The 12,394-nt window shown below is 35.7% G+C and overlaps 2 protein-coding genes across 2 annotated transcripts in view; both read left to right on the top strand.

The window, feature by feature from the left end:
• Nucleotides 1-597: 597 nt before the first annotated feature.
• On the top strand, nucleotides 598-2,801 carry LOC119414617 (cytochrome b-c1 complex subunit 10). Its single transcript, XM_037681719.1, has 3 exons — nucleotides 598-860; nucleotides 1,677-1,807; nucleotides 2,440-2,801. Exons 1-2 carry the CDS (start codon nucleotides 811-813, stop codon nucleotides 1,795-1,797), a joined length of 171 nt encoding a protein of 56 aa, XP_037537647.1. The 5' UTR covers nucleotides 598-810; the 3' UTR covers nucleotides 1,798-1,807; nucleotides 2,440-2,801.
• Nucleotides 2,802-3,464: 663 nt separating this feature from the next.
• Nucleotides 3,465-12,394, top strand: part of mbd3a (methyl-CpG binding domain protein 3a) — a gene marked incomplete in the record, with an annotated part of 13,974 nt that continues 5,044 nt past the window's right edge. The window contains 2 exon segments of the mRNA XM_037681720.1: nucleotides 3,465-3,641; nucleotides 6,033-6,189. Of these exon segments, the coding sequence (XP_037537648.1) occupies nucleotides 3,628-3,641; nucleotides 6,033-6,189 (171 nt within the window).

A 12,394-nucleotide genomic window follows, 5' to 3' on the forward strand; every position in this document is an offset into this window, starting at 1 on the left:
TAAATTATGGAAGAAACTGATTTTTTTTTTTAATCACTGGATAAATCTGGAAGCATTTATTTACATTTAAACCTTCTCAGTCCTGTTTTAGGATCACATTGTGAAATTATAAGTGTCTGACATGAGAATAAGCAAGTATTGTGATGTATATATTTATACACAGTATAGTATTTGCTTTATTTTTAACAGTGAAAATACAATAAATAACAGTGGCATTTAGGTTGAGTGGAAAAGTAAAGGAAGAAGTAAAATAAAATTATTGCTTTATAGAAAAAAAAAAAGAAAAAACACTCTGGCCTCATATTGTAACTATATTTTTGGCATTCTAATACATTTCCAATCCAGAGCCAAGTGAAAATCAGATATGGTCAAAATGTTATCTTGAATTACATCACGCACAAGATATTCACAAGTTCAAAGTAATATACTTTAAAAATAGAAGTGTAACTTGTTTTGTGAGACTGCGTTTTAATAAAAGTAAAAAAGGATAAATTTGATTCAAGAGTTAATTGTATGTCTTTGGCACCATCTAGTGGACAAAATTAAAAATACCTGTAATTCCCGAGTTAAAATACTTTTCAGATTAAATTACACTAAACTGTCATGTTGGCTCAAAGGCCAGTTACATTAAAATTGTAATTAAAAAAAAGAAAGCGGTATAGGTGCAATTTATTTATATATTCCCGATGCCACGTGTGAAATAGAAAATTTTGTTTTGTACTTAACCGGAAGTACTTTTAGTGAGACTCGGAAGTTCTTAGTTTTTAATCCAACGCAATTTTGTGTAGAGAAGGACATCTGTCAGCCAAAATGATTGGCAAACTTATTGGACCTAAGAATATGGCCATCGCCAAGACATGGTAAGATGAATTTAACTCGTAAAAGACAAAGAAAAAAGATTTGGTGAGGCGAACTTTGACGTTAAACATTAGCTGTTAGCCTAGCCTAGCCGAGGTCACATCAGTGACTTTAGCTTCTGAGCTAAATTCATGCTTTAAAACAGCTAAAATGATCAGATCTTCCCTTTTAGCTACTTTTCTGGTACTTTTTTTTCCACGTTCTGTTATTTTGAGTTAGAAAAGTTAGCTATGTGGCTAGCTTATTTCATTAAGGGTAAATCTTTTCAATAACATGCTAGAAATAAAACCTTATCTAAAAACCCTCTATAAAATGTCGATCTTATTTAAAATTATAAAATAAATCTCTTTAACACGTGTATCTGTGAAACAGTAATTCTGGTTCTTTTACAACAAATACAACAAGATTAATGTACTGTATTCAGTAATGGTTTATTTTTCTTCTTAATCTAAAGTTTTTAATAAAGACTTGCACTTTTTTTAATAACTCTGGAGAGTTTTTAGTGAAATGCTTTGGTCAAAATATCTGAGAAGTGCGTAGATTGATCATTTTGAGCCTCCCCAATGGTTTCTCAAAATTACCTTTTTGTCCACTTTAACAGCAAACATGAAAGTTTGTTACTTGATTATTTTACAGATTTTTTTTTTAAACCGACAACTTTTTTTGTTTAATCTATTTTCTATATTTATCAGTAGATTTATGTGTATACACCACAGCACCCTTCACAAAAAGTGTTTTGTTTGGATATTTCTCTTAAAGTTATTTTCGCCTTAATGCAAGAGGAAATCAATGTTTTAAACATTTGCTCTTCCTAACAGGGTTCCTACCATGGCCACTTGGGGTGCAGCTGGTACAGTGGCTTTGGTCTACTTCACCGACTGGAAAATGGTTTTGAGATTCGTTCCCTACATCAACGGCAAATTTAAAAACGATGAGTAGTGGTGGTCAGGTCAGTAAAAGGAATAACTGTTCGATAAAAGTATCCTGACATTATCTACTTATAGAAAAAGGAGCCACACACTAAGACAGAAGATTTACCAGTTTACTTGCAAGGGCAGATGTTCACACAGGCTTATACAGATGTTTCATTGAAGATCTGTACCGGACAGTGTGCGAGGATTATTTTTGTAATGCTTATCGGCCCTCACAGACAGTCACTGATGACCTCAGCCTCCCAGCTGTATCAAACCAGCTCCTCTCTGAGAGAAAAATAATTATCTGAACCTACACACATGGTTCAATGTTAATTTAACATTAGCAATAATAAACATCCATAATCCAAATTCCCCTGACAATGACAAAAAGGCACTTTCAATAGGAATGCATTACACAAACATGCACATATTTGATAAATTGCTGCGCCTGGTATCTTGGTGTTCATACACTTTAGCAAAGACGGTGAGTATTCAGTTTTAAACTGTGTATTATAACTTTTAATGAGACCGTTTGAAAGGACTGACCACAGGACGATCCATTATGTAACACATTTCTTTAGGACTGTAAACAATGCTGATGTTTTGATTTAGTTTTAGTCTTTCAGTTCCAGTTCAACAGCTTTGTCATCTTCTTTTTTCCTCTCAGGTTTGTGCTGTGATTTTCGTTTTCCTTGTGTTTTAATACAAAGACCCACATGATGAACATGAACTGTGGAAGCTTGTTCCTCAAATTGTGGTCCCGCTTCATAGAAGACCTCTGAAGATCATCATCTCCAGACCGCAGCTCCAAGAAACACTGATCTCTGGTCATCATCAACATCTGCTGAAATGCATTCTGGTCATTTTCTTCTACCAGTAACAACATAATAGAAGAAAATAAAGGACAAATGTGATTTTGACTTCTTTTCTTGGTTAGTTTGAGGACTTTTTTCCCATAATTTTTGTTTTGTGGGTCATTTGATTCCTGATTATACTATGGAGAGAAGAAGTAAAGTATGCTATACATGTCCTTGGTTTACGTGTAATTATTTCATGTCTAACTCGTGTACCATCTCAAATATGATTACCGTAAACTGCAATTTATCATAGCCCTGTGGTGATTCATGTAGATTATAATTTCAGTGTGCCTTTATAACAAAATTGAGCATTGCTATTTGTTTTAAGATTATTGTTGCTACCCTGAGTTTCATTTTTAAATTTCAGAGTTACAACTTCAGATTGCATCGTGTACTCTGAGTAGATTTTGTTAAATGGCTCCCCAAAACTTCAGTTTCAAGTCTGAGGTCAGAAAGGAACTATATAGAGACTACAGTTAGTCTTCCGAACAGTTTATGTAAATTGTAGCAAACATAATAACGATCATAACAAAATTACATATTATTGTTTTAAAGGTGTAAAGAAATGTCCTAAAAATTAAAGCCTTGTTTTAATCTTGCTGCAACAATAGTATTACAGCCAGACTCTTGTTAATATTTAGAGTCTATACAACAAACTGCAAATAAAGTATGTTAAAAAGTCAGTACATGTGTTGTAAATGGAAACAGACAACTATGAAAACTTTAGTCCCTTTCGCTCCTCTCCTCTGACAGTGCAGTGTTCAAACTTAACCTGAAGCGCCAGAACTAGTTTACGGTGTTTTTGCGCATGGATTGCAGTGATTAATATGTTATCAGTCTGGCGGAGTGATCCACTGTTAACGACTTGACAGCAAGCATCGACAGCCTAACAGACCGTAATTAAATTCAGGATTGTAACAACTTGATAGCTGGCTCTTTTAAAAATATATATTTCAGCCATAAGAATTGCAAGCTAGCAAAAGAATACTACCGACATCATGGAGCGGAAAAGGTGAGACTTTCAAACCTGTGGCAACGGAGTTGTCGAAACAACACGACGAATTGCACGCATGCAGACGTGCGACGTAGTTAAAACGCTCATTAGAAAGTAAACAGGCTTGTTTTTGTTTATTTTTTACCTGTAATATTCAAACAATGGACATAAAGGCTCGTTTAGTTCATTACTTTAGGAAGCTAGCAGCTTGAACCCGTTTCAGTTGTAGGACATCGCACCGGACGCTGCTAGCTTGATTAGCTAGCTAAGTTTCATTGTTTACACATGGTTGACTTGCAGCGCGCGGGGCCCGGTGTTGTAACACATTTTGTTACCCACAGATTCTGTGACCTCAAAAATCGGCTGCTTGAATTCCTGTCGTAACTATTCATAATTGTGTGAATGCCTATACAATACATAGTGATTCACTTTTTCTTCCTTACGTTTTTCGGCATCTAAATACTCCCAAAGTTGTGCTATTTCAACAAATCATACAACAAAACATTCAGCTGTTTCAGCACATGTCTGCTATGACTTTTGGTATTTGTGCAACTTTAGCTTTTTGAGATATTTAGCCTTTTCTGGCATATTTGTTCTCATTGAAAATGAATGGAGCTCCTTTTACATCCTTCATAACTTTTGATTCGTTTATAACCTGGTACTACTACTTTCACATTTAGACCTGGTTACAATTCTTTCAGCTTCCTTGCACAATATTTTAAACAAAATTCAGCTAGTTCAGCTAATTTCAGCTGTTTTTTCAGCTGTTTTGTGGTCCTTTCATCTTCATTCTGCTAAAATCAACATTTTTGTGCTTCTTCCAACTTATTTATGCTTATTTCTGGATGTTTCAGCTATTTCTGCTATTTCAGCTAGCATTTAGCTGTTTTCATGCCAATTTCATCTTTATCAGCTAATTCCACTTTTTTTTGCAGTCATTTAAACTTTTGGCAGCCTAATGCAGCAAAAACATGTTCCTCCAACATCCTACTAGTAATTGAAGCTTCTTTCTGCTTGTTTTAGCTACTATTTAGCTGTTTTTAGCAAATTCCAGCTTTTCGCAGATAATTTCAACTTTATTTTGCTAATTTCTGTCTGTTTCAGCCTTATGGGCACATTTAAGCTTCCTCCACTTCCTTTTGGAAATTTAAGCTTCTTTCTGCATTTCTTTTTAACTACTATTCAGCTGTTTTATAGAGAAACTAGGATAACTCTGCCATTTTTATAGCTATTCAGATGAAACTTGGTATATTGGTAGATTATAACGATCCCTAATAGACTTTGAATGAAAAATTAAAAAAAATCAGCTAGTTCAGATAATTTCAGCTGTTTTGTGCTCTTTTCAGCTTTATTCAGCTTACTTCAACATTTTTGTACTTTTTCTAACTTATTTCTGCTAATTTCAGCTTGTTATGCTCCTTTCAGCTATTTTTTGGAAGATTCAGATATTTCTGCTATTTCAGCTACTATTTAGCTGTTTTATGCTAATTTCAGGTTTTTCAGCTAATTCCACTTTTTTTTTTAAATCCAACTTTTTTCAGCTTAATTCAGCAAAATCATGCTCTACCTACTTCGTTCAAGTAACTTTAGCTTCATTCTGCTTGGTTTAGCTACTATTTAGCTGTTTTTGTCCAATTTCAGCTTTTTTCAACTTTTAGTGCTCATTTTTTTCTTCTTTCAGCCTCATTGGCCAAACTTGATGCTCTTTCTGCTTCCTTCTGCTAATTTAAGCTTGTTTTATGCTTCTTTAGCTACTATTCAGCTGTTTTAAGATAATTATTGAGCAAAAGGCATTCACACATGCATTTTTGCAGGAAATGCAATTTCTCTTGTTATTTTTATTGTTTTTTACTCATTGTCACATTTCTTTATACAGATTTTTTTTGTTGCACTTTTTTAAATGAAAAGTTAAATGGAAAACATGGTCAAGCACCAGAATTTCTGTTCAAGCAACTGTCTTTTGGCATCATGTCATGACAAATATCACAAAATAATGCCTTGTATCACAAGGCAAGGTGTGAGAATCCATTCTGTAACTTCTCCATATTCTGATGAAAACATTACTCATAGCACCTGTTTTTATAATATAAAATAAATATTATTGGATGCACTTCAAAGTTAAATAGTCTTGTTTTTTTGTAAAACTGAAATCTTGATGGAGCAGATACTGTGAATATGCTTTCCAGACCAAGTGTTTTACTCATTGTAGGTACACTTTTATAATATGTGCAGGTTAAACTCATCTCATGCCATCTTTAAAAACGTTAGGCATCTTTAGAAAACGTCACCGCAGTAAAATTCATTTTGGTCCTTCTTGGAATGTTTACTTGTTCAGAATCCATTTGTGGTTTTTAGAGAATGAAGATGACGCACTTATGTGACAACTTTCTCTGTTCATTCTCTTTTCAGTTTACCCATTAAGCGTATTCTCAACAAGCCCCAGATATTTCGCAGTGACCTCCGCACCGATGCGAATGCCATTCACTCCAGAGCTGGCCGTTCCCTGCAGACCAAAGTGCAGAGGAGCAGACACAAGCATCTCTACGACCTAAACCATCAGATCAGAGTGAGATACAATGTATTTGTTGTTGCGTATAAGCAGTAATGATTTTTGATTTTGTATTGTACTCCTCATGTGTAGCAGACAGTGATTAACATTTAAGAAGGCACCTTTCACAAAATGCACCCTCTCACAAAACATGACAAATGAATCAGAAAGTGCAACAGTTCTCAAAACGTGGTAAAAAGTATTAGAGCCTGACCAATATGGACATTTTAGCTATCATATATTGGCTACAGATATTGGGAGGGGAAGGCCAATGCAAGTAAACAGCGAGTGGAGTGGAACTTGTTTATTTAGCACAACTGTTAGCTACCGTGAAGCTAAGCAAATCAGATCCACGCTGTATGTCCACACTAGGTTTACAAGTGCTGCACTGGTCATAAAAACAGTTCCTAATGTGCGTTCACTTTTTCTATCATCTACTATTTGCCATAAAGTTATCAAGTGTGCTACAAAAATATAAATTAAACAAAGAAATGCTCCTTCCTGTTCATTGTTTAAAGAGTCACGTAGGGTGATGCTGTAATTAGTACTGACTGCAGCAGCATTTTGTTTTTTATCATTTATTTTTTAAAAATACAGATAAATTAAGATTTCAAACAATGCATTTCATTGAGGACGACAAATATAACGTTACCAACACTTACATGTTTTACCTCTACGTTAGATTTATTGATCTGGATAAAGTTTTACAAGGCAATGGCCTATGCAAGATTATCTAACTTTTGCTTGCTAATTTGAGAGGTATGTAGCTAATGACAAGTCGATTGGAGGATTGAAGATAATTTTTTATTTTACAGATCAGTTAAAATAAACTTGCCATTCTCTGTTCAGCAAAATGTGCTACAGGGTATTGCTCTCTGTGCTGACTCTGTGCTGTCTGTGCTGAACGTGAAAGTGAAACTTAAGTGAACAGCAATGACTTGAAAGTAGTCTTCATGCACCCTCTGCTGGATACATTATACAGTTATGACTGGTTCCAGCATTTTAAGGGTGAAATTTAGAAGTGCTTAAATCGGCGCATAATGCAGTGTTTCCCCTACATTACTTGCCTTGGCAGCGCGCTTATCTATCCTGTGATCTTTGTCGACTGGTGTGGGGGTAGAGACAGTGGTGATTGAGACACGTCTGTGTTGCGCGCTGTTTGTACTGATAGTTTTCCGGTGGGGGGGGGGGGTTGCAAGCTCGAGGGAAACCGAGCTTTTTAGCTAGTGCATCTGTATTGCACATCACTAGCTTAGTGCTATGTCAGTGCTGGCAGTTGTCGCAGGGAGTGGGGTTTGGTAGGCATGGCACTCGTTTCTTTTGACAGGGCGGGGCGCCCTGCTTGTCTAATGGTATAATGGTAGGGGAAACACTGTAATGGGTAGGGCTGGGTACCTTTCTTAAAAAAAAATCGGTACCATTGGCGGTACCTTCACTTTGGTGTCGGTTCCTGGACGGTTCTTTTTTCGGTACCAATTTTGTCATTAATATTAATTCTAACAAGAATAAAATTGCGTTACACATTACAGTACATATTGTGAATTTTATTTTTTAACTTTGGTATTTTTCTATTCCAAGCAGTTTTCTTACATTAAAATAAACAAATAATTTCCAATTCAAAAGAACAGTTGCAAACAACAAGTGACATGTCAGTGTCTAATGCTCACTGCTACACACTGAGGACCTTTTCACTGAACAGTTTTTCTTCAGAAAAATCAACATGTCTTCTTTCTCTGGACACTAACAAGCCCGCTCCTGGCTGATGGTGTCTCCAGCAGTAGGAAGTGTTCACTCTGAGGCTGTAGATGATGATTGTTGCACACACAGATACCTGGTTGTCAGTTTGATAGCACTGACATATTGTCCCTCACATCCCACCAGCAGGTCACTGGATTCACTGAGGTTAGGGTTGATGCAGACATCTGTACCTCTGTGTCTCTTCCTGAATCTTCTCTGTGGTTCTCTGGGGTTTATGGCTCTGATCATCTCCCTAATTAACATCAGAACACAAAGCATCAACAATAACATGGTTGTGTTATTATTGCTCAAAAAAACATTATCTAGGCTGAGAGATAAAAGCTTAACTGGTCAACAAAATCCTTTACAGCTTAACTTGCCTCCACCGTGCAGCTCCACTGTAGAAAAGACAGCAAACTTTTAACAACAAAGTTTGTGATTGTCCTGTGGCCCCCACCTCACTTTTCTTTTGTCTCTGTCCTCACATCTGGGTCAGAGGCTCCTGTGAGGAGAAGATTAACATAAACAGTGAACATTAGTGAACTGTTTAAGCAGCTGACTGGATGGATGAGCACATTTTTACAAGCTAAGATTTATGTTGCTGTCAATCTTTAGTTAGCTTCTGAGTTTAGCTAGCTACGTAGATAAAATAAATTTACACACTAATATCTTAAAGTTAGCGTTACATGGATTCTAGTTTAATTCACTGCAATGTACGTGTTAAGCTGCAGTAACGTTAACAAACGTAAACTCATCAGAAGAATAAACAAACAAACGTAAACTCACCAGCTGAAACACAGACACAGAGCCGTCCTCGGGAGTTCTTTGATAAAGACAAGTCCGGTCGTGGAATGTTGATTCTGTTTAACACACAGAGACTGACTAACGCTGAGAGGAGGAGGGGGGAGGCTGATGTCAGTCTGTCTTCTTGCAGAGAAACACGGAGCAACTTTCTTCTCGTGTGTTGTCGAAGCCGTTCGACAACACGCGCTGCACACACGAAACCCCCCCCCCCCCTCTGTGGGCGTCACCAACACCATAGACATACATTCTACATAGATTAGGTGTGGCAGCTCTATACAGCTCTGGGTGTAAACACATAGTCTGTTTGCTATATGTCTGCGTTTTACCTGCCTGCGTGTTGAAACCACGTGACACGTTACAGCCAATACCGAAACTTGACACCGAAAAAAGAGTGACGTTTCAATCCATACACCGACTGGTGCAGTTGGGTCAGTGGCATTTAAGAACCTCTGTTCGGTACTCAGCCCTAGTAATGGGACAATTATCACAATACCAATAGGTCCCCAAACATTTATATTGGCCCTACCGATAAAAAAAGTATGTAACGTTTCACAAGACAACTGGACAGGAAAATAATTTTAGTTTTAAAATGTAGCATTACACAGACTTTTTTTTTCTTTTTACATGGGGTCTTTTTTAATCACGTGGGAAACTTAACACTTCACAATTCAATTCACAGGGATGCAATGATAAAACAATAGTGAAACATTTCAATTATCTAGCTGCACCCCCCCCCCCCCTCCAAAGTGTTTAAATACTTCCAGTTAATTTACTTCCAGTCATATGTATTGGTCAGCCATTTTGTGCATATGTCTGTTATGTTCACGTAGAGCTGGACAATAATTCGATATCGATATATCTCGCGATATTCTTTTATTCAATAATGATGATATGAGTTTTAAGCACATTTTCGATATTTCGATAGGATTACAGCGTTTTCTGTTCGGGTTGAAGCGGCCTCTTCAGTTTCAGCCCGGACAGAAAAAGGTGCAACACAACTACGTAAGTGCGTGGTGACGTAATGTTACGCAGAGCTCAAGTCCAGAAGGCGTAGCAGGCTAAGCTAGGCTAATCTCCAATGCACGTTAAGTTTTATCTTCAAAACGAGTGCCCTGATCGTCAGAATGTGACTGAACAATCTTTCACAAGCGAAGAGAAAGCAGATGACATCACTGATAAGAGAGGAAAGACTAATTTGCTGCTTTGGAAGTGGTTCGGCTTTCTAAGATCCGATAAACTGCAGGTTTCAGTCAGTGTGCTGCAAAATGTGACGGAGAGTCGTTCTAACTAGCGGTGGGAACATCTAACTTGTTCCACTTGACAGAAGATGATGAGTCACAAGATGAAGCACAGTGAAAGTTTGAGCCAACGTGTCCCTGGAACACCCCCAGCGCTGCATGTTGGTTTTGTTTTGTTTTTATCATTTATTCATTAATTTAAAACAAAACAAATTCATCAGAAAGAAAGAAAAACACTGAATGAAAAGGTTGCAGAAAGAAGAAAATTCTTCTGCCCCTAATTTAAAAAATACAAAATAACTACAAACAAACAACAACTTTGACTTGAACAATCTCCAAACTGAAAACAAAAAAACTTCAGGTATCCTTCACCTGGTACTATACCTTCCTAACAACTTTAACTATCATCTTTTTAAACATATAAATTGTTTTAGAAATGTTTATGGTGATATCAAGACAATTCCATAATCCTGTTCCCTGAATTACAACACAGCTCCTTCACACTAGTTCTAAATGGAGGTTTTACAAACATTTACATTCCCTTAAGTTATATTGACTCCTTTTTTATATTTATTTTTTACAAATTTTAATTGAATATTTGGGGCTAATATTTTTATGAGCTTTATACATGACTTGTAAAATACTATATTCAACCAAATCGTAACATTTTAATAATTTCAATTGATGAAATAATATATTTGTTGGGTGACCATAGCGCTTCATAATTCTAATAATTCTTATAGCTCTTTTTTGTAAAATAAAAATAGGGTTTGTAATCGTTTTACATGCTTTTCCCCAAATTTAATTTCAATAGATTCAATATGGAACAATCATTACATTGTACAATATATACAAAGCTTTGTCATTCAAAACTATTTTACTTTATACAGTAATGCAACTGACTGTTCTTTTTATTTTTAAGTATTTTACATGAGATTTCCATGTCGGCTTCTCATCAATAACGACATCCAAACATTTTATTTCATTAACAACGAATTTCAATGCTGTCAATTTTAAAGTTGTTGTTTAAAGTTAAAACTATTAATATTGACAAAGTTGAGAATTTTATGTTTATTTGACAGTGATTTCAATGTTTTTGAAGTCTAAATACAAATAAAAGGTGAGCATTAATTTATTTGTATAGTTTTGTAGTTTTTCTGAGGCTTTTATATTGTTTATGTCGATATCGAATTATATCGTTATCTTCTGTACTTATCTTCAGCAGCATATCTTCTGTACCAGCGTGCCCAGGATCAGTTGCATTCAAAGTAAAATAACAAAAAATTGACCAAATAAGCCCTTTGCATATCACCATGCAGAAAGTTTTATAGTATAAATCCAGCCAGCAATTTACATGTAAAGCTCAGATCAGACGAACCAAATATTGTATTGTTTATTATTATTTTTAATAAAGTACCTCAAAGTCATTTTAAAGAGATGAAATCTCACTTCAGAAATTCCAGGCTATCCATTTAATCAACTAAAGTAAAAACACAAATAAAGAAGCATTACAAGTGAGAAAAACATAAAGACTGGTTACAAAACCTCAAAGCTGTGAAATGTATCAAAATAACACATTTTTAAAAACGCTTGTCTTCAGGATATATAGTCCTTCTGAAAGGACTGTACAACGTTGTCGGTGTCCCAGTACGCCCTCTGGAAAAGTCATTAAAATATCATGAGACCAGTTCGCTCACTCACTATGACCTACATAATAAAAATGTTTAATAGTGTTTCTCATGAGTAGTACATTTAGCTTTTTACCAGTTCATTTTATATTAAACATGTTGCCACAAGTTACCAGTTAACATTTGATTTAAATCTTAGCATTTATATTTATTAACTTTTTCAGAGATGGTTTATAGTGTGTTGCTGCATTTGTAACTGGTAACCCCTCCCCCACACACATTGTTTCATGATTCACCATTGTGTGTACAAGTACTAGAACTACAGGTTTCTTAACTGACTAATGAAGTCTTTTTTTTTTCTCAATATCTGTTGTTAAACTAAAACACCGGTTTTTACCTTGTACTATTTTATGCATTGTGATGTTTATAAACATTTACAAGAATAAAAAAAAAAGCTTAAATATTAAGCCTGATTTTGTACAGTCAACATTATCATTAAGGCAGTAGTTAAACCATACAGATAAACACTTTTCACTAATACAAAGTTTGTTTTCTCAGTCATCCAGGTATATAACAACAAAAAAGGTTGAATCATGTCATCTGGACTTCGTTTTTTTTGTTAAAAAGAAACGTTTCGCCCCTCATCCAAGAGGCTTCGTCAGTCTGAGGCCTAGCCATCTGGTATTACCCAGAAGCCACCCTGACTCTTGTGTTTCAAGCCTGCCTCAGATACCCCTGAAGTCTGGCCTTTTCACTAATGGTTTCAAAAACACAAAGTTTGTTTTCTCAGTCATCCAGGTATATAACAACAAAAAA

Source organism: Nematolebias whitei, chromosome 9, assembly GCF_014905685.2.
Source record: "Nematolebias whitei isolate Nwh7 chromosome 9, NemWhi1, whole genome shotgun sequence".
Classification (NCBI taxonomy): Eukaryota; Metazoa; Chordata; class Actinopteri; order Cyprinodontiformes; family Rivulidae; genus Nematolebias; species Nematolebias whitei.

Excerpts from the sequence above, each read along its gene's own strand:
- LOC119414617 (XM_037681719.1), top strand. The coding sequence starts at position 811 with ATGATTGGCAAACTTATTGGACCTAAGAATATGGCCATCGCCAAGACA. Across the intron at positions 861-1,676 it reads ATGGCCATCGCCAAGACATG|GGTTCCTACCATGGCCACTT; the intron begins GTAAGATGAATT and ends TCTTCCTAACAG.